The sequence below is a fragment of the Marmota monax genome, unplaced genomic scaffold (genome assembly GCF_021218885.2).
Source record: "Marmota monax isolate L192 unplaced genomic scaffold, Marmota_monax_Labrador192_F-V1.1 WCK01_AAM20220418_F8-fsc00165, whole genome shotgun sequence".
NCBI lineage: Eukaryota > Metazoa > Chordata > Mammalia > Rodentia > Sciuridae > Marmota > Marmota monax.
The window spans coordinates 3087330-3110741 of record NW_026693851.1 but is presented as its reverse complement, the minus strand read 5'-3'; the positions used below and the strand labels follow the sequence as shown (position 1 = coordinate 3110741).

The window sequence follows — 23412 nt, the reverse complement described above, 5'->3', positions numbered from 1 at the left end:
TTTATTCACCAGGCTTTGTCATTTGCTGCCTGGAGCTGCATTTTCTTTAAGACAATGATGTGTGTCTACTGAGAGAGTGACATATAGTGTTCCTGATGGACCTGAATTCATATGACATATTCAGCCAATGATTTCCCTTAATATTTATTTCTTATTTTTTAAACTGTGATACTGAACTAAGGACAACATCTTCTTTTATTTCTAAGCCCCATATAACTGTTGCCTAATGTTTAAGTTTTTCTAATTTTTATCTTTCTTTTATGGACTAACAAGTTAATGTAAAATATTTTTATTATTTATGTGAATTAATTAAGTCAATTATACTGCTATTTTATAGTTTTATAATATAAAAATACTATATAATAAAATATTTATATTAGATATTTGTTAATTATAAATTTTCCTTATAATATTAATTGATGGTATAAGCTAATATAAAACATTTTCTATTTTAAAATATTTCTTGGGAGTTTACCCATATGGGATTCCGGGAAATCTCTATGCTTATAAAAGATCTGTACATGCTGACTTAAATCTGAATAAAGCACCAGTAAAGAATAGTCCTTTTGGGGCTGGATTGTGGCTCAGTGGTAGAGCGCTCGCCTAGCATGTGTGTAGGCCCTGGGTTCAATCCTCAGCACCACATATAAATGAAAGTATTGTGTGCAACTACAACTAAAAAATAAATAAATATTAAAAAAAGAATAGTCCTTTTAGTATAAGTAGTTTTAACCATGTATATCACAGTATAAATAAGGATCTATTTTAAGGACTTGTTCTAGGGAAGAGGCCCCACATCAAAAGTTGAAGATCAGGAAGTTGTCTGACAGCAAAGAACTCTGAAACTGTTTTCATGACTTCACCCGACTTAGTGTAATCTCAGGAATAAAAAATTCATGTTTTACTTATGTGTATTTTAAAAAAATAGCTTTATTGATATATAATTTGCATACCATAGAATTTATCCACTTAAAAATATCTACAATTCAAAGATTTTTGTTGTATTCAGAGATTGTGCAACAATCACTACAATGTCAAAGCATTTTTATTACCTTAGAAAGAAATCCCATACCAACCTCCCCTGTAAATAGCACCTGTAGGCAAACAGTAATCTACTTTTTGTCTCTATAGATTTGCCTGTCTTAGACATTTATATAAGTGGAATCATGCACTCTCTGGTCTTTTGTAACTGGCTTCTTTCACTTAGCATAATACTTTCAAATTTCATCTATATCGTAGCTTGCATCAGTACTTCAGTCCTTTCAATTACTGAATAACATCCCATTATTTATTCATTCATCTTGATGGACATCTGGGTTCTTTCCATTCTTTGACCATCATGAATGACACAGTTATAAACATTTCTGTAAAAGTTTTGTGTGGATGTGGGGACAGACGGACAGACACACGCACATACACACACACCCAAAATCAAAATATGTGTCATGAAAGAGATCTTACCCGTATTATATGCAGTAGAATACTTTTCATTCTACTCCATTCTGTTTCATTTTCTAAAATATCCTGATCATGGTACATTAAAGTGATTTCAGAAGCTCTTCTGTGAAAACCAAGATTGCCTTGTATTTGAAATGTACTTATGCAAACAATAATGATTTTATGTTGTTTTTTTAAAATAGTTTATTGATATATAATTTGCATACATAAAATTCATCCTTCTAACTGCAATCCAGTGTTTTTTAATACAGCTTTAATAAAACTTACAGTTATTCACAATACATTGTTTTTTTTCCTTTCTGTCTGGCATCCTCTTTTTTTTTTTAAATATATTTTTTAGTTTGAGATGTACACAATACCTTTATTTATTTGTTTATTTTTATGTGTTGCTGGGGATTGAACCCAGTGCCTCACGCTCTATGACTCTGACTGAGCCACAACCCCAGCCCTGGCTTCCTCTTTTTATCATCATATTGTTGTTGATGCCATTATAAACTAATTGTGCTCTTAAATCCATTTATTCAGCTTCTTTATTTTATTTCTATGTGGTGCTGAGGATCCAACCCAGGGCCTTGCACATGCTAGGTGAGTGCTCTACCGCTGAGCCACAACCACAGGCCTACCAGCCACAATCACAGACCCACCTTATTCAGCTTCTTATTAACACGACTCTCTGTCTCGTGTTGGGTTAGCCTTCAGCTCCATGGAAGAACTTCCCTTTTCTTGTAGTGGATTTTCATATTTAATAAATATTTCAACACTTAATCAATCAACCATGTGTCCCTGAGTTTCCAACAGTTTTCAACAAACATTCTTTCCAAAATCTGTTATTCCAAAGTTAGTTGTTTGTATAATTTCTCTTTCTCAAGAAATAATTAGGTTAGAAGAAGTCCGTATGCTTTTATTTTTAGCATCATATGTTCATAGCAGAAAGTGTTCAAGAAAAAAAAAGCTCAAGTGCAAATAGTCTGAGAGTATTGTTGCTGATTCTGGTGGTAGTGATGGTGGTGGTCGTGGTGGGTGGAGGATTCATGGGACATCTCTTCTTCATTGGGCCATTGGGTCAGTTTTAGTCCCAACTTGATGAGAAAAACAGCTATACTTTCCTGTGCACCTTTGGCCCTTTGTGCAGTTGTGTATTTCAGTTATGTTCAAGCTATTAATCATGCCTTTTTATAGCTTCTGTTCTCTGCAGTGTGTTTTCACTAGAACTAGAGATTCTTGAATTCTCTTTTCGTCGTCCAATTTGAATAATGAAGGAACTGAGGGGATTGGCAAATATTTAATAGATCTTGATTCTTGTTCCTTTTCTTATAAGGTCTAAAACTTGCCAGCTCTGTAATTAAAAATTTTCTATTTTTTTTTTTAATTTCTTCAGGTTAAGACTCAAAAACTGTTTTGGTCAATCTGATGCAGTGTGTGTGTGTGTGTGTGTGTGTGTGTGTGTGTGTGTAAGGGGGGATAATTATTTCCTGTAATTTACTTTAGTTCATTCCACAAATATTTGTTGAGGGCCACTATGTGACAGGCATTGTCATTGGTCCTTGGGATACATCAGTGAATAAAAAAAAAAAAAAACCCTTTATTTATTCTGTGGCCCATATTCTAGCAGATAAACAGAAACATATTAAATGATGAATTATACAGAATGTTAGCAGGTATTAAGGACTAAGAAAAATAAAAAAATACAGCAGGATTAGGAGTGTAGGGAAGTATGAGGGCAGGGATTGTACTTTTTTTTCCCCCAATGCTGGGGCTTGAACCCAAGGTCTTATGCATGGTAGGCAAGCATTCTACCAGTACACTACATCTCAGGACTTGGGTTGTTATTTTTAATAGGGTAGTTCGTTAGGCCAGAGAAGATCACATTGAGAAAAATACTTGAAGGAGGTGGGGAATGAGCCCTGTGAGTATTTGAGGAAGAGCATTTCAGGGAGAGAGAAAAACCAGTTTGATGGCCCCAGGGCCAGAGTGTGTCAAGAATTAATAACAACTTGACTACTCCAAAGAAAATTAATGATAAAGGTCTTATTGGAAACTGTACTTGTGGGGAAACATTGGAATCATCCATACCTGTGGCAGTATTTTTGGTTTCTTCCTGTAATTTCAAAATATTGGCTTATTTCACCAAGGAAGACCATGTAGATTTTCACTGTGGTGTCTGCATTTTAATTCATATTCCTCCTCTTTCCACAGTCTCACAATGCAATTCATTTGCGTCTTTCTTTGCAAGACAGTATTACTTTTGTATTTTTAGCACATACATGGTTATAGCTTACTCTTTTTTGTGTGGTTGGTGGGTATTTTTAGTACCAACCTTCCATAAAGCAGCAGATACTTTCTGCTATGCCTCAGAGATGAGCCGCATACCTCCAAACCATCTCTGAACATATCCTGTTTCGCAAATGGAGCAAATAGCCCTAAATTACATTAAGACAGGGTTTTGTTAGCTAAGAGGAAAAATAAGATGATGCAGCATTGGAACAGAATACAAATGGATGTTGGGAAACTGTTTCAAGAACCTTATAAAGTAGGCTCAACAATCTTTGTTCAAAATACTTTTGAGTTAGATGTTCGTTTCCTCATAAGTAGGAGGAAGAATGAATCATATAACTCTTTGAAGCTCCCTAAAGCTCAGAGTTCCATCCTTTTCCCTCTGTACTGTGGATAATACATATTTCAAGTTATGTGGCCAAATGACTACCAAACTCACTAAAATATGTTGGCTGAATAAGATTAACACAGGAATGAATGCAGGTCAGAAGTTTCTAAGGAGAATAAGTAGATTCTTATAAGCATATACCTGTAAGGGTCGAATTCTAAATGACAGCGGTAGTGTTTACAACTGCTGGAGAAGTAACTAATCAAGAATCCAATAAAATAGTTTAACTGTAGGAAAGCAACCTTTATATTAGTCCTGAGAAATATTTCCCATTTTTAGCTAAGTACTGTTTGCAGATTAACTATTCTCATATTGTTGTTAGATAACAGTTGTTGGAGTTGTTTTGAATTTATAAGTGACCACATACTTTGTGTCACAGAAGGTGCCAGTTATTGGGAAGGCAGTCATACTTGGTACTGGGTTGAGGGTAGAAAGTGGTATAGCTGAAGGGCATGAAACTCAATAGGGAGGGATAGAGGAATTGTCACCTGAAGGTAACCAAGGAAGCAAGAGCAATTCTGACTCCTGATTACAACAAGAAATTCTGTTCACACAGGCTTTGACTTCTGAAGGGTAACATCCCTAACATCTACGGAGCTAGACCATTCTATGTACTTTACATCTATTCAATCTTCATAGAAATCCTCAGAGGTTGGTACTCTTGTTGCTATTTAATGAATACAGAAACTGAGGCACAGAGAGCTAAATAACTTGCCCAAGATTATTTAGCTCAGCAAGGAATAGAGCTAGGATTTAAACAAGGAATCTGGCTAGAGAATGTAACATTTTAACTACTGTGCTCTCCAGCTTTTCTTAAGTTATCATTGCAGTTTAAAACAGAGGGAAATCCTTTTGAACAAAACACTTTAGCAATGGACTAGCCTTCTACAACAATAGCAGGTCTTTCCAGACAGAATAAATCTGTGGGTAGGATCTTATCTTCTTTGGAATCTACTTTGACTCTCCTGGAGTCCGGTACATATAGCAGGGGTTCAGGCTTGGTGGGGAGAGGTGTAGAGCCCTCTGGGGAGGCCAGAGAAGGACAAAGAGGACAGCTTGGTGGCAGTTTGCTGAGGATGCTGGTCTGGGGAACATTTGAGTCAGAAGTCCTTGCCAAGAGGCAGCTTCCCAAAAACCCAGTGGGGGTGGTTCAGAAAGACGACCTACACACTTTTGAGAAGTGAATAGATACTCTCGGTGGGGGGAGTGTTAAAATAAATGAAAAGTGACCTCCATGAGGTTTTATTCATTTGCCTCAAAGCAACAACTAGTTTTAAAAAAGAATCATAAAACACAGAAAGAAAACTGTGCTTGGCTTTTTTTTCCTTTTTAAGGAAATCAAGATGTCGTATAAGAATCCTTTCTTTAACTCAGCATGTCAAAAACACAGAGGACTCATTAAACTGCCCTCGTTTGCCCCCAGGAGAGGCAAGAACTAGAGAGTTTAGTTTATTCGTCTTTGTTTGAAAACACATCAAGAGCACAGAGACCTGGGTCACATATAGGACAGACAGAAAACAGTTGTAGGCCCCTGTGTGCATGCAGTTTTGTGAAGACTGAGTGAATAAGCAGAGGAAGAAAAGGAGACTCTGATCTCTCTTGTGTCTCCAGAGTGCCACCATTCTGCCCTAAAGAGTAATGACTCCTTAGGATTTTATTTATCTATTCTTTCTGTTTTTGGTACTGTGGGGGATCAAATTTTGTCAGCCTTTGACAGAAAATATTTTCTATTAAGAGTTGAGTTCACCACTGGGCACAGTGGCACATGCCCGTAATCCCAATGGATTGGGAGGCTGAGGCAGAAGGATCTCAAGTTCAAAGCCAGCCTTAGCAAAAGTGAGGCACTAAGCAACTCAGCGAGACCCTGTCTCTAAATAAAATATGAAAAAGGTTGGGGATGTGGCTCAGTGATCCAATACCCCTGGGTTCAATCCCTGGTACCCCCCGCCTTCCCCCCGCCCCCCCCGAAAAAGACTTCATGCTAGTGAAGAAAACAATGGTGTTTAGTCACTCACCATTTTTGCTGCTGTGATTGAAAGACCTGGCCAGAACAAATGTAGAGGAGGAAAAATTTATTTAGGGCTCACAGTTTCAGAGGTCTCAGTAAGTGGCTGTAAGTGGCTGGCTCCATTTCTTAGGGCTCAATGTGAGGCAGAATATCTTGGTGGAAGAGTGTGGCAAAGGGAAGCAGCTCACATGATGGTCAGGCAACAAAGAGAGAGACTTTACTTGCTATATACCAAATAGCCATGCCCGCAATGTCCTACCTACTCCACCCATCCCCTACCAGCCTTCAGTTACTACTCAGTTAATCCCTATTAGGGGATTAATTCACTGGTTGGGTTAGGGTTATCACAACCCAATCTCTGAACCTTCTTGCATTGTCTCACAGGTGAGCACTGGGGGACACCTCGCAGTCAAACCATAACAATGAGAATAATCATTTGATTTCCTTTTTGTATCTGATTCTGATTTTATATCACTGGATATAATTAGCATGTCTTAGGTCTAAAGATCAGTGAGGATCTCTATTCTACCTCCTTCATTTAGAGCATCAGTTCTATTACTGGCTGTTCAGAGTTGGACTCATTTGACTACAAAATTTGCTTGTTTCAAATAGTAATATTCTTCCTAGTTGTAGTTAACTATAAGCTTTTGCTGCCATAATGTATGCACCTGTGCACATGTACACACAAGCATTATTGGTTGTACAATGGATAAGGTAAACTGATTTCTAGAGTTTTTCTGTGTCTCATAATAGCATTTCTTTCTTTCAGAGATGATTAAGAATGAGAGTATCCACATACCAAGAAATAAATAAAATTTAAAACTTCATCAACAACAAATAAAAATGTTTAAAAAAAAGAATGAGCGTATTTAAAAAAAAAACTTCACTTTTTTAGTGTTTAGTGCTAAGATTTAGATACAACTCCATATAACTATATATGACATGACCTTTTTATGACGGGATAATAGGGCTCTAGCTTCACTGAATAATGGAAGTATAACTGAAATTACTATTTAGAATCTCCATTATCTTTATCAAACAGAATAACTTCCTTATTTTGATACTTCTTAAGAGTTTTTCCTTGTAAAATTTTTGAAAAAATTATTCTTATTGATTCTATTTATATTAATATGTTTTTTAGGTAGAATCCCCGAAAAAGACTATGTACCAAGTACATGTAAAATAATTTTCTTATTTGGTGTTTATTTTCTCTCCACCATGCATCATGGCCAAAATTCTTTCAAGTTTTTTGTAATATAAGGGCAAGGAGTTACACTTAAAAGTATTTAGAGATGCCAGCTAGTAGTATGTGGCCACCCATTAATTAAAAACTCGGGGTACTGATTTATGTCATACTTCATTTTAATAGCTTCTAGCTATGTTCTAACCTGTGGGTGCATTAAAAAAAAAAAAAAAAAAAAAAAAGCTCCTTTGTTTAAGACAAGGTTTTCTCAGAGCTGGCTGGTAATCTGATCTCCCTCTCCCCAATCTCTTCCTCCCACCCCTCTTCTTGTGAATATCCTTTACATTAGAGACCAGTCGCTTTTTCTTCTTCAGCAGAGGTTTTGCTGTTAGAATATTTTACTTAGATTATTTCCTGACGGTGTTCTTGGAAAACTTTTGCAACAACTGACATGTTAGTCAAGAAAGAATGTGGTCCTTTTAAAGTTTGTTGTATGTACATGTATAAGCAAAAAGTTCTAGAATTAGAAATTTCTAGTTCTAGGAGAGAAAAAGTCTTCTAACCTAATGTGAATTTTGTTTCCTGAAGAAAATGCTATGGAATCCGTACAAGCCTGCTGTTCATCATGGCATTTTGTTCAGTGGTATTTCTGATTTTTCTTTCTGTACATGCTTCGCGTTGGCCCTTTAGTGGAAGTGAGCCTTCACTCTCAGACACCTCTGATATCTGTAAGCAAGATGAAATCAAGTAAGCAAAGAAAGATCCATTGACATAACAGGACTGGGTGAAGTAAGTCTTGATGTGAACAACTCACCATTCTTAATTTTATTCTTTGGACTTGGCCTATTTCTGATGTTGCCTCCAGGATAGATTGTGACCCAGCTGGCAGAGACAATTCTGATTCCCAAGTCTGCTTTTAAAATTGTATGATTTAGTGCTAAGCTGAATAGTTATTCATTGGAGAGTATGGTAGTTTAACCACTCATTTTCCCTCCTCTACTTTTTTTTTTTTAACCTGTCTTTACTTAGCTTTTTGTACTTTTGTATTCTCTGCAACAAGCTTTTTTATGCTCTTTTCACTGTAAACAAAAGTTTAAAAGTATTTTTCTCACAGCATTGTATAATTATGACTATTTTCAGTTCACATATGGGGACAAGATGAAGCATAGAAAGTTTTCATAACTCCACTCAAATATCTAGTCAATAGCAGGGCCGGAAAGAGCTCTCAGTGTGTTTCTCCCAGGCCTTTGCTGTACTAAGGAAGGATATCAGTTTCCTAGGGTTGATTCATCTGAGAGATTTTTTTTTGTGTGTGTGTGTGCTGATTTCCTTGCATCCAAGTATTGGGGTTCTTTATACTCAGATTTAATTACAGCTCAACATAACTACATATTTCACTGTTCTCAAGCCACTAAGTATCTTAAAGTCTGCTTTGACTTTCAGGATTATGTGAGTAAGCATTTTTTTGTTCAGGCCTTAAATTGAAGCCCTAGTAATGGGCAGTTAATGGCCAAGATGATGAAGAGACTGATTTATCAGAAGATAGCTGAAGCATAAATAGGTAATGAGGCTGCCTGACTTCCTGAATGGAGATGAGAAAATAGGCGCTAGTGTCAGTGTTGGCATTCTCTCTCCACTTCTGGCTCATTGGAGCAGGGGCCACTGGAAAGAAGGGGCATTGGCAGCCAGGAAATCACAGAATCTTGGGCTTTTAGTCCCCTCAGAACTGGAAATTTGGCAAAGCAAATTCAGGGAATGTCTCTTAAGAACTCATCTTGTTCAAGGAAAACCAATTTTTATAGTATGTATGGCTTTATGTAGGTATATCCTGGGTACTAAGATCTATACAACATAATTTTTGTTTTGGGGCAATATGTCCCCAAACAAAGGCAATAGATTTTTGTTTACATCAATTATAAGGTTTTGGGGTTTTTTTGTTTGTTTGTTTTTTGCATTAACTAAAGTCAATAGCAAGAACTGAAACTTGGAGGATAAGTTGGAGAATGAGTTCTACTAGGTGAGAATTCCATGAGAATTGGTCATACTTTACACTAACATGGATAGCTCTTTAGAGAATACCATGGGAATTCCAATTTCTCTCTCTCTCTCTCTCTCTCTCTCTCTCTCTCTCTCTCTCTCAAAAAGTACAATGTGTGTGTCTCTGGGAGACACTATGCTAAGGTCCTTATAGAGATGTTTGAAAACCTATTGGTCCTCAATTAATCTATCTGGGAAAGTCATCATAGTAAATTACTTTTTCCTCCTTTTGGCTTTCTCTCACTACCTTACCCCCCACACCTTTTAAAAATATTTTTTTTTAGTTGTAAATGGATACAGTACTTTTATTTTTTAAATTTTTATGTGGTGCTGGGGATTAGCATGCCTCTTGTATGCTAGGCAAGCGCTCTACTACTGAGCCACAACCCTGGCCCTCCCTCTCCCCTTTAACAAACAAACAAAAAAGAAGAAGAAAAAAGAAAAAATGAGACTTTTTCTGTTTTGGTGAACTCAACAACAAATTTAGGTAGTAAATTGTAAAAAAAAAAAAAAAAAAAAAAAAAAAAAAACAAGATGCAGAAGATCAGGCAAACTTGTGAGAAATATGAGGACTTCAGTAAGTAGATCAACTGTTTTCAAAGTTAAACACATTTGATCATAAATAGCAAAGAAGAGGTCAGAAACTATTGTTTACTGAATATATACCATTGCAAAGACCTTTATATCCACTTCCTATTTCTTTTAGGATAAAGAGTAAATTTCTTAGGTTGTTTTGGGATGGGGGCTTTTCAATTCATAACCATACCCTAGAATCTCATGGGTGGCTTTTTAAAAGACATTGATGCCTGGGATTCACTCCAGATCCACCAAATTAATCAGAATCTGTAAATTGTGGGTCACTGCATTAGTACGTTAAAAACAAAAATATTATAAGCAAGTCCAGCATGCAGCCAGGATTGAGAACGGTTGGTTCAGAAGTTCTTTAATGTCTATAGTTTGATCATCACAATAGATGCCTCATTTTTGCTCCCCTCAGAAATTTAGCATTTTCATAGTTTCCTGATTGGGGTTCTGTCGTAATGGGCAAAAGTTGTGACTTATGCATTTGAGGGGGAGAAATAAAGAATGTTCATGCACTTCTGCCTTTTCAATGCTTATTCATTCAAATCACTCAATACAATTTCACTTAATAGGTTCTTTTTTTTTTTTTTTTTTTAAAGAGAGAGAGATAGAGAATTTTTAATATATATTTTTTATTTTTGGTGAACACAATATCTTAATTTTATTTTTATGTGGTGCTGAGGATTGAACCCAGTGCCCCACGCATGCCAGGCGAGCGCGCTACTGCTTGAACCAGATCCCCAGCCCACTTAATAGGTTCTTAATCAAGAAAATGACAATCCTTAATGCTAGGCACTGCAATAGATGTAATCAATTCACAGCAAACAACTCTAGATTAATTCTAAGCACTGCAAACACAATGTCATTGACAGACATTGCCTCTGCGTGCTAAGCTCAAGTGTCAGATCAAAAGTCTCAAGCCTTAGGCTTTAAGTCCAGCAGATGAACACTCACTCAGACTCTGGTGATCAGTGCAGGAACCAGGTCAGGTTTCTCCTGGGGTGGAGCTGACAGCCGGCTGATTGAGGAGAGGGTTGTTGGGAGAAGTGGCTCTCACCAGGGTCAACATGTGGCTGTAGAGTTTGAGAGCAAGAAGCAGATGTAAGAAGATGCAGAGGATCAAGCAAATGATGAGAGGAGTTGGGAAGTCAGTCCAGGTCCTCATCAGGCTCTCCAGCATGAGGGCATCAGTGTCGGCTGGCTGAATGTCTGTTCATTTGCTCCCTCATTTATACTAAATTTGGGGCTTCTGACCACCCTTTTGATCCCTATCAGCTGCCATTGGGTTTCTCAGTGATGTCATTTGCCCTGAGATTAAAGCATCTGGTTGGTGGTCCCCACCTTGATTTTTTCACCTTTCTCCCTTACTGGGGTGAGGACAACATGCCAGAGACTTCAGGATGGGAAGAAGTGACTTATTTATGCCTGAGGGCCATACTGGAGGGCTCTGTTAGTTGTGCCTGGTGAGACTGCAGGTTTCAAACTGGAGTTTAAAATGGAGTTGCTTAAGCTAAAGCCTAAGGCCTCAGGCCATCCTTATAGCTAAATTGTTCCTTTTAACTGGAGTGCTTATCTCTGCAGTTAGTCTGAGGGGACCAACTCTTCCTTCTCTAACCCTACAGTTGGGCTGCTGTTGTATTTTGTACCTACATACCTATATTGCACTTATACATATTTTGTAATAATTTGTTAATAGCTTCCCTTTTTAATTATGTGAGTGTCCTGGGTGTGGAGACCTTGTATAACTGTTCCTCTATCCCTGGGGCATGGGCAGATCTCTACAAAGGCAGAATGGACTTATTTGTAACTTATTTGTTACAACAAATCTACAAAGTGTATCATTATTTTAGCTCTTCAGAGATGAGGACCTTCAGTGCAAAACATCAAACATCTAGCCCCAGATAATTCTACTTGTAAATGGAAAATCCAGAATTCAAACCCAATTTAGCTCTTTGAAGTTCATTCTTTAAAGACTGTGGTTTTGTTTTGTTTCTTTTTGTTTTAAATACCCCACTGCCAGGAGCTTTTCTGGTTTTTGTAATAGTAATGCAGATGGTTGAATTTTGAAGAACAGTTGAGCTAAAGATAATGTGTAAATTCGATGCAATATATGGTAGAGATTATGAAAACTATAGGGGTGATTGAATTGACCAGATTTAGAGGAAAAAAAGGAAAAGGTATTTAACACAGTTATCAATACAGAAATGTGGATAAAAACCACTTATGTTTGTAATGTATCATGCTAATTTCTGTATTAGGTAGATAAGTTGGGTAGAATGCTTTGTTAACAAATGCCATTGTAGTACAATTCTTTTATGAGATTTATCTTGTATCTTAACTGACTAGACAAGGGAAAACTATCCTGCCCTTGTGGCCACAACAAATTGTAGCATGAGAAACAGTAGTCTTAGTACACATCTGATTATCAGTCTTTTAGCTCTTTTGTCAGAGGTTCACTTAAGGAGATAGGGTAATTACAGTGAGCCCCAATAATATATTTTTTGATATAAAAGAGGAATAACATATTCAAATGGTAACTTGCTATTGGTATTTTTTTTTCCTATCAAACTGAAAATATTAGACTTCCAGGAATTGCATTTGTATTTTTTTTTTTTTGAGAGAGAGAGAGAGAGAGAAAGAGAGAGAGTTAGTTTTTTAATATTTATTTTTCAGTTTTCAGCAGACACAACATCTTTATTTTATGTGGTGCTGAGGCTCGAACCCAGTGTCCCGCACATGCCAGGCAAGCGCGTTACCACTTGAGCCACTTCCCCAGCCCGCATTTGTATTTTTTAAAAATTAAGTTGTAACCTTCAAATGGCAAAGAAGTGTTTAGGAAACAGAGTAGCTAAAGATTTTGTTACATAATTATACACTTCTTTTGAATAATGTTAATTACTTTTACACTTACATGTTGTATAATACTACTTGGTTGGTAATACCTGTACTCTGTTCATGTCCATTGATTTTACTGGGGTTGGAGTTAAGAACCCAAATTACCTTTTCTTTTCCCTTGTGTCAAAATTCTGAATTTATTTATTTATTTATTTATTTGTTTGTTTATTTATTTATTTATTTATACTGGGGATTGAACTTAAGGGCACTCAACCACTGAGACACATCCCCAGCCCTTTTTATATTTTATTTAGAGGCAGAGTCTCCCTAAATTGCTTAGGGCCTTGCTAAGTTGCCGAGGCTGGCTTTGAACTTGAGATCCTCCTGCCTCTGCCTCCTGAGCCTTTGAGATTACAGGCATGCACCACAGCGCCTGGCTAAAGTTCTGATTTGATCATGAATGTTTTAGTCAACTTTGCTTTGGGAAAAACAACAACAACAAAAATAAATAAATTAAAATAAAAACTGGTTATCAATAAGGAAGTCTTGAAAAGTTTGTTTTTGCTCTCTGGGATATGAAGGTTGGCCCTGGTTGGTTGACTCTAGAAAAAAGGACAGGTTGCCAAGAAGCTAAGTGCATAAAGAGTTTGGGGTTATATTCATATTTAAATTTCAGATACTGCCATGAATATTAAACAGGTCTCAATCTGGGGAATGTATCAGGTTCTTCTGGTTCTAAGATTCTATGATTCATTTTTGAAATTAAAAATTAAAATTAATCTTATGTAATTATATTGATTTATTAAGAGCTCTTGCCATCTGGATAGTTATTTTATATTTTCCCCTTGAATCTTTTGTTGCATATCTTGTGTAAATGTCATTTACAATACCTATGTCATTTTTTTTCCTTAAAAAATGGATTTCTTTGTATGGTGTGTGTGTGTGTGTGTGTGTGTGTGTTTGTTTGTTTGTTTGTTTGTTTGTTTTCCAGTACTGTGTATTGAACCCAGGGCCTCACACATAACTTGTCAAGTACTCTAACACTGAGCTATACCTCCCAGACTTTTTAAAATTTTATTTTGAGATAGGCTCTTGCTAAGTTGCCCAGGCTGACCTTGAACTTGAGATCCTCCTGCCTCAATCTCCTGAGTAGTTACAATCATAGTCCTGTACCACCATGCCTGGCTCCATGTATATTTTTTACTGAAGTTCTCAATTTCTAAGGTTGTAATCAGACGGGCCTTAGAAAACATTCTGTGTGTCAGATGTGGTAACATTATTGATTTTTTTCCCCTGATGAAAACAGTTTTAAAGATTGCTTTTCATGTTTGGTTTTTCTTTCAATATCCCTTAAAATATTGTTTAGAGCATTTTCATGGCTCAAGTGATGATCCTATTATAATAATTACTCACTAGAACTCAGTAAAACCTGCAAGCACCTCTGAGTAGCAGATTGAAAGCCAGGAGTTGCAGCCTGAGGGAGGGGCCTGCCAGCAGGCAAGATGCCTGCTGTCACCATCTCTCTGTCCTTGCAAATGACTTTTGCATACATTTACCTAAGTTTTCTTACTTGTAAAATAAGGATGTTGTATTATATGAACTCTAGGGATTTTTTGATATCATTTTGATACTGAAGTAATGGGTGATTTTAAAAATCACAAATTATTCCTATGTAATAATTTGAAGGAGTATATTTTTACAAAATTTTATTTCCCACATATCCTTGAGAGCCATTACTATGTGTGTGTGTGTGTGTGTGTGTGTGTGTGTGTGTGTGTGGTGGAGGGCAGGTAGGGGGAAGTAGGGATTGAACCATTGAATTCAGGGCCTTGCATGTGCTAACCACACTCCTCCACTGAGCTGCATCTCCTGTCCCCATCATTAATGTTTTTCAACATTCAATTTAAAGTTAGTAAGTATTATAATTTTTCTTTGGTGCTGGGGTGTGGTGGTGCATGTGTATAATACCAGTGACTCTGGATGCTGAGGCAGGAGAATGACGATTACTGGGCAACTTAGCAAGACCCTGTCTGGAAGAAAAAAAAAAAAAAAAAGGAATAGAGAGATAGCTGGTGGAATAGCACCCCTGGATTCAACCCCTAGTACTAGTATTCAAAAATAAATAAATATTTTTTTAAAAAGCAGAAAAAGAAAGAAAGAAAGAATTTTTCTTTGATAATATGTCATATTTTTTCTCTACGTCCCAAAGGAAAATCTGATATTATACTAGTTCTTTCTTCTCAAATATTTCCTTTTCCTTTCAACTAAAAAGACAATGTGTAAGATTAACTTTCCAAAAACCATTCTGGCTCACTTTAGTGGAACTGAATAGTAAGCTGGGTTGTTAGTGCAGCAGAAATTCAGTGTGATTCTCTTTATTATTTCTCCAAGTACCATGTTTCTTCTCTTTGGTTTAATTATAGACTGGACACATTGGAAAGTAATCAATGAAAGTCAGATTTGGCTGGATGTGGTGTGACTGTATCTCCCAAAGGTTTGTGTGCAGCAAGTGTAGTCCCTGGTGTGGCAGTGTCCAGGTGGTAGAACCTTTAAGTGGTAGGGCCTGGTGGGAGGTAATTAGGACATGAGGCCACTGCCTTCAGGAGGGATTGGTGGAGTTCTTTTTTTTCTTTTTCTTTTTCGGTACCAGGAATTGAACCCAGAGGTACTTAACCACTGAGACACATCCCAGCCTTTTTTTTTTTTTCTTTTTAGAGACAGGGTCTTGCTGAATTGCTTAGGGCCTTGCTAAGTTGCTGAGCCTGGCTTTGAACTCACGATCCTCTTGCCTCAGTCTCCGGAGCCTCTGGGATTATAGGCATGTGTTATTGTGCCCAGTGATTGATGTAGTTCTTGTATGACCAAATTGTTTTCATAAGAGTGGATTATTATAAAGTGAGGCCACCCCATACACTTGACCACTTTTGCACATGGTTCCTTTTCTGCTTCTTCACCGTGTTTTGACATAGCTAGTGGAGGCTTTGCCTAGATGGTATGCCATTTGAACTTTGCAGCCACCAGAATTATGAACCATATAAATCTCTTATCTTTACATACTACCCAGTATTGAGTATTTTGTTATATCAACACAAACTAATACTACTGGTAAGTCCTATGTTTGAGGCTTTATCCTTGTGACCCCACCTAAGTCAATTCTGTTGGCATTGGTGCCCTGGTTTTAACAGCTGTGGAGGAAAGTGACATTGAACACTGGTGCAACCAACTCTTTATTTGAGCTGCTTTTCTAAATGTTCAGGGACAATGCCTCTGAGCTTGTATTAGTTTCTTATTGCTGCTATTACACATTACTAGACACTTGTGACTTACAACAATGAAAATTTATTGTCCTACAATTCTGGAGGTCAGAAGCCTGAAATTAGTCTTATAAGGCTAAGATGAAAGTGTGGACTTTACTGTGCTCTTCTGGAGGCTCTAGAGGAGATTTTTATTTCCTCACCTCTAGTTTCTATAGGCTGCATGCATTCCTTGACTTATCACTTCTTTCTTATTTCATTCTGACTATTACTTCTCCTTCTCTGACTGTGACTTTCTTACTTCCCTCTTATAAGGACCCATTTTATTAGATTGGGCCCACCCGTATAATCTAGGATAAGTTCTCCATTTCAAGGAACTTAACTAACATATTTGCACAGTCTCTTTTGCCACATGACATATAACATGTTCACAGGTCTAGGAATTAGGGTGTGGGCACCTTGCCGGACATTTATTCTGTTCATTTTAGATCCCTTCTAATCGTTAAGGCTGCCCCTGGAAGTCACCTCCTCAGAGAGGTCTTCTGGGACCACCTTGGATGCCATCTTTCCTGGGGATTCTTGACAGCATTACTCTATTTTATTAAATCTGAGAATAGTGTATTTTACCTTCTAATTTATTTTTATTTAATTGTTCACTTTCTATATCCCTCTACTAGAAGGTAAGCTTCTGCTCTAATGAGCAGAAACATGGCCAATCTTCTTCACCACCTTTCCCCCCAAAATCTAAATAGTTTCCAGAAATTGGTACACTTTCAGAAGTTTGTGAATGAACCCATCTGTGTACAGTCTGAAGAAGCCTGCCTTACTGAAAACTATATTAACATGCCCCTGTTCCTTTTTCTTTCAATAATGCAAGGTTTGGGCTGGAGATATAGTTCAGTTGGTAATTAATGCAAGATTTTTTGTTTTTGTTTTGTTTTGTTGTTTACTGATGGCAGTTAAGCTAGCTGTCAGTAGATTTTCTTTTGAACTTAAATATATGGGTCTGTCCTTGGGACATGATTGAGGCCAATAAAATAAAATACCAGTTGTAAGATGGAGCTGGAGGAAAAATAAAATAAAAAAAATAAAAAAGAGTTCACTTGAAGTAAAGTGGATGGAACTGGAGGACATTATGTTAAGTGAAATAAACCACAAACAGAAAAAAAAATTTTTTTTTTGCATATTCTGTCTCATATATGCAACCTAAAAATGTTAATTTTAAAGTAGGAGAGAGTAGAATAGTACTTACTAGAGGTTGGAAAGAAGAAGGGGATAATGAATAGAGAAATGGATAATAGGTACCACAATAGGTAGGAGCAATAGATTCTAGTGTCCTACTATACAGTAGTCCCACTTTACAATGATAACCTAGTATATATTTTATTAAGAACTAGAAGAGAGGAACTCAAAGGCTCCCGACATAAAGAAGTGGTAAGGAACTAGAGATATAATTACCCTAATTTGATTGGTTCACATTTTGTAAATATTTTGAAATAACACACTAAAACTCATGAACTTGTATAATTATCACATGTTGATTAAAAACAGAAGTTGCCTGTGATCTCAAGACTTGAGAGGCTGAAGTAGAAAGATTGCAAGTTTGAGTCCAACCCTGGCAACTTAGCAAGACCTTGTCCTAAAATAAAAAATAAAAAGTTGTGGGCTATAGCTCAGTGGTAAAGCACCCCTGGGTTCAATAACCAGTACCAAAAAGATAAAAATTAAAATAATAAAAAATAAAAAGAAGAAAGAGAACTAGACAGAATTAGTAAATACCTTGCCAAAACAGAATGTAATATTACCTTGATCTGAGCTCTAATTATGATGCCCTGGTAAGTAGCTTGGGCTTTCTGCCCTCTTCACCACAGATTTACAATGCTCGCATTTGTAATTCAAAGGAGACTGAGATAAGAGCTATAATAGTCATACAAGAAGAATAAAGGAGGAAGAGATTCATTTTAATTGAGACATCACTTCTGGTAAGCATAGCTTTCCTCAGGCTGTTCCCAAAACATGATCCAAAGAGCTTTTAGGCAGAAGGAACAACATCCATTGACATGGCATTAAGAACAACCCTGATGGAAAGATGGTATTTTAGTATGCAGGTAATTTATAGCTGTGCCCGTATTCATTGATGCATCCAGGTGATATATAGAACAATTCTTAAGTACCTAATGCTGGTCAGTAATGAAGCTGTGATGTGACCCTGACCTGAAGTGAGGAGGAGGAGGAGGAGGGAAAGAGGTTGGAAAGACTTCATAGAAGAGAGGTATTTTTTAAAAATAAGTTTTAGGGGCTGGGGTTGTGGCTTAGTGGTAGAGTACTTGCCTAGCACGTGCGAGGCCCTGGGTTTGATCCTCAGCACCACATAAAAATAAATAAATAAAATAAAGATATTGTGTCCATCTACAGCTAAAATATAAATAAATAAATAAATAAAATTTTTAATAAAATAAGTTTTAGTTGTGATGGACACAATACCTTTATTTTATTTATTTATTTTTTATGTAGTGCTAAGGATCAAACCCATTGCCTCACACTTGCTAGGCAAGTGCTCTACCACTGAACTCCAGCCCCAGCCCATGGAAGAGAAGTATTATAGACTGAATTGTGTCCCTTCAAAATTCATGTGTTGAAGTTGTAACCCCCAATATGATTGTATTTGAACATAGGGCCTTTAAAAGGAGATGATTATGGTTAAATGAGATCATAAAATTGGGGTCCCTAGTTCGATAGGATTGATGCCTTCATAAGAAGAGGAAGTGACATCAGATATATATGTCCAATAGAAAAGGCGATGTGAGTACACAGTGAGAAGAGAAACCAAATCTGTCAACACCTTAATCTTGGACTTCCAACCTCCACAGCTGTGAAAAAGGAAATTTTTGTAGTGTAAGCCATCTAGCCTAGAGTATTTTGTTATGGTAGCTACAGCAGATATTAGAAGGAGGAACTTGACCTAGGTCCTAAAATGGGTAGGGCCAATTCTGGGAAACTGCCTTGTTGAAGGGTTTGGTTCAGAAAAGTCCTCAGTAAAAAAGTTAGAGGCAGAAGTCTGGTAGCTATTACCTTCTTGGTTTATATGTTCCTAATGCCTGCTGCATTTCAATCCTTTGATTTTCTTGTAATTAAAATATTTCTAACTAAAAAAAAAGTGAACAAAAGCCATTGAAAAAATTGGAATAAGCAGAGCTTTTGACCTACAGAAGAGAGAACTCAGTGTAGATGGGGTATAAGGGGGTGCTTGGGAGCTTCTGGGCCATTATGCCTGGAGTGAGTTGGGAAGGTAATTATGGAGGATTTTGAAATTAGGGGAGAAGAGTTTTGTATTAAGAAAAACCTGGTGTTGGTTAGGAAGAGTGAGGGAAGAGTGAGGAGTTAAGGTTAATGGCAAATGAGAGAAGGCTCTTCATCTTTGGGGTTTTATGAGAATGGGAATATGTTAGGAACTGAGGTATAACATTCTTCCACCCCAGTCTCTTCCAAAAGCTTGAAACAGAAGAATTATCCTTTCTTTACAAAAAATCTTCATCATTGTTAAGTAAGCTCTCTCTGCTCACCTAATCCCATAGTTTACTGCAAAGGAAAACCTAGGGGTGGTTGAGGTTCTCTTTTTGCCCCACTGAATTCTAGGATGTGTCTTCCATGATGTGCTAGTTCTCAGGAGCAGCCCCACCATCAGCCTCACATACTATATACATACAGTTGTTATTGATAGTTTTTCTTTCTAAAATAATATTTGTATGTTTTTCTCCTTGTAAGAGTTATACATGTTTATTTCAGAAAGTTGGATGCTATAGAGACACATAAAAATTCAGTAGTTCATAGTCCTACGGTTTAGATATAGCTTCTATTAGTATTTGGGGAGTCAAACAGAATAGACAGTTTTGGCAGGGTGCAGTGGTCCCTATAATCCTAGCTGCTTGGAAGATTGAGGCAGAATGATTGCAAGTTTAAGGCCTGGACAACTTGATGAGGCCCTTTCTCAAATAAAAAGGGTTTGAGTTGTTTCTCAGTGGTAGAGAATTTGCTATCATGTCTGAGGCCCTGGATTTGATCCAGAGTATGCGGGCAGGGGAGGGAAGATAGTTTTCCTTACTCATATACATATTTCCCTGAATACGTATTCAGTGAATACACATGATAATTCAATATATTATTATTATGTTATTGATGACATTATATATTTTTAGAGTGCCCATGTGATTCTCTGTGGGAGTTTGTAAGATGGCATAGAAAACTGATTATTTTTATCCAAGAAAATTTTGATGAGTGATATTTGCATTAGATGTGCAGAGGTTCAGATTTTTTCTTAGGAAGATGTGGAAACCTCTATGCAATTAGGTTTGGTAAGTTTGAGCTGAAGTATTACTTTTATTTTATTTTATTTAAAAAAAAATTATATATTTGTTGTAAATGGACCTTTATTTTATTTATATGTGGTGCTGAGACTCAAACCCAGGGCCTCAGACATGCTAGGCAAGTGCTCTACCACTGAGCCACAACCCCAGCCCCAGAAGTGTTATTTTTAAAGTATGCATTCGAGATATGATAAAAAGTTTGTAGAGGTTGTATCTTTGTCCGTAGATCATATTCACTATATTACTTCACTCTTGAATTGAGCATGTTTTCATTTTTGAATGTAAAGGCTTAATTTTAGAGCAGCTAGTCATTCAATATAGAATAAGATTAATGAAGTAAAGCCTTCTTAGAAAGGGAATGTTTAACCACTTGAGACAAAGTAGAAAAGTAGGGCACTTGGCTTCCTTGATTGGGTGGTAGTTCACTTCATATTGGTGAGTACTTGGCTTCTAAGAAGGTGCAAATTTTGCTTTAGTATGCTTTCCTTTACTCTCCATGTTGAACTGGCTCTCTCATTGTGATATTGTAAACCTTTTTGAACAATCATAAGCAATACTACTCATCTGATTGCTGTGGCTAATAAGCGCCTTTTATCTTTTTGATATTGCAGTTGACTCATGTTGACCAGGCAAGCTTCCAGGTTGATGCCTTCGGGACGTCATTCATTCTTGATGTCACGTTAAACCAGTAAGTGTTTGTTGAGCTGCCTCTCTTTTGTGAGACACACATTGAATCTAATTTCCTAACCTTCTGTGAAATTTTTCTTACTACATTTTAGTTATCTATACCAATTTAGTACTGCATTTAAAACTGTTTTATCTATTGACGAGAAAGTAGAAAATCTGGTAAATAATAAGAAATAGATATGCATTTGAAATGGCATAGCTGTAACAGATTTAAGAATGTACAATGGAGGCAAGAGTTATTTCAATATTATATGAGAATATATATGAGTTTCCTATGAATGACAGATATTAAAATAATACTTTGGGCATTAAAATGTCTTTCTGAATAACAGCAGAAGAGATAAAAGTATACTTTTTGACTAATGATTCAGAGAATCAGCTGTATGATATGTGATGCTAAATAATGCCTAGTGTCTATTTGATGCTTTGATACAGGGGCATGTTTTGTTGAGGCGTAGAGTAGTAGAAATATTCTGTATTTACAGTATGATTTTAGAAATAGTCAGTTGTTTACCTAGAATTTTAGACTGGAAGATGACTTTTTACCCCCTTTTAGTGAGGATTGAAACCAGGGACTTGTACACGTTAAGCAAGTGCTCTAGCACTGAGCTCCATCCTCAGACTTGGAGGAGGCTTTTGATAGATCACTAGATTTAATCTTTTTCACTAATTTTAAAAAATGTACTCAATTTCCTATCAAAAGCAAATGGGGAGAGACCAGAGTTCTTCCAGGCCTGAGTTTCTGGGCAGCGATGAATCACAGATTTACTAAAAGCATCTATACCACAGCTCAGGAAGACAGTTTTGAGGTCAGAAGATCAGACAGGTAGACCAAGAGTGAGAATTGGAACCTAAGCAGTCTAGAGTGGGGAACCAGCTATACTGAAGACTGTCAGTTTAATTTTTAAAATGATGTAAGAAGCATAGCTTGAACTTCTCTGAATAAATACCAGCTACTTGTGACCGTTTAAATTTAAATTAATCAATTTAAATAAAATTAGCTGTGTACAATGGCACAAGCCTGTTGTCCTAGCTACTCAGAAGACCAAGGCAGGGGGAGGATTTGCTTGAGCCCAGAAGTCTGATGGATAACCTTGCAAGAACCTGTCTTAATTAAAAAAAAAAAAAAAAGTAAAAATTCTGTTCTTCATTTGTCATAGTTCAAATGTTCAAAAGTTATGTATGGCTAGTGGCTACCTTACTAGACAAGATTTGAAAAGCTGGGTTCCTAAGGTGTTCCATTTCAGTGACTCTATCCCATATCTCCTTTGTATTCATTATTATTAAATAGTCCCTTGTTTTCTGGTTCCTGACCCAAAGGAACTCTTTTGACTTTTTGTACTCAAATGAGTGATATTTATTCATGTCCATTGTGCTCAAACTGCCTCACCTCCTTGGAGAAATCTGAGTCCCAAAACTCTCTGTTCTCAAGGAGAAACACATATGGCCATACTTATCAGAGCATGAAGCTTGGAATACTGAGGGTGAAGCAAGAATTTTTTTTCCAGATATTGGCAGGAACTTGCATTGGACATTTTTCTTCTTATTTCGATGCAAATTTGAAATTACCAGGAGTATAGAGGATAAAATAATGGCACAAATGAAGTTTGCCTAGGCTGAGAAATATGCAGTATGTTCCCTTTGTTTGCCAGGGTTCTAAACAGTGGTGAGTAGGCAGGTTTTTATTTTTTTATTTTATAGATTCAGTATCTGTCATTATTGTGGTTCTATTGTTTAGGAGCTTGAAGGTAAAAACTAAATATTATCTTTTTGTTGTTGTTGTTTCCTCCTTATGAAACAAGTCTAACACTGGGGGACAAGTAGATTTTTTTTTTTTTTAACCTCGAGGAAAATTAAATAAGTCTATGTGTAGCGGGATTTCAGTTGCAGAATGGATCCAATAATACTTATTTTTAGAGTGGAATGGAAGGAAGAGTATCATTATATGATAAGCCTTCAGAATGTTTAATAAACAAAATTATCTACAACCAGATTATACCAGAGTTCAACTTTTGGTTGTAATCTCTACAGGAGGAAGATAAAAAATGTGAAAGGTTAAAAAGCAAAAAGTACAGCTGGTTCTTATTTTGTCAGAATGATGAAATTTTCTTTATCGGGTCATAATTATGAAATTTCACTCTTTAGGACAGATATATTAATAAAACCAAACATATGGCTTGACCTGGCCTGGCCAAACTAGTCCTGAGGCTACACTGGACCTTTCCAGAAGTCTGCGAGGGGTGTTGTGTTTTATTGTGAAACATTCCTCAGGGGGAACAAAGAAGAACTCCATAAAGACATTTAACTATAGACCCTGAGAAATTCAGGCCAAGTCTTTTCCT

At 36.7% G+C, this 23412-nt stretch overlaps 1 protein-coding gene across 12 annotated transcripts in view; it reads left to right on the top strand.

The window, feature by feature from the left end:
• Adam22 (ADAM metallopeptidase domain 22) overlaps positions 1-23412 on the top strand; it is a 222258-nt gene that overhangs the window by 13447 nt on the left and 185399 nt on the right. For all 12 annotated transcript variants that reach the window (XM_046462449.2, XM_058585035.1, XM_046462443.2 and 9 more), the window contains exon 3: positions 20995-21071. In XM_046462449.2, coding sequence (XP_046318405.1) covers positions 20995-21071 — 77 coding nt within the window. The remainder of the gene's footprint in view (positions 1-20994; positions 21072-23412) is intronic.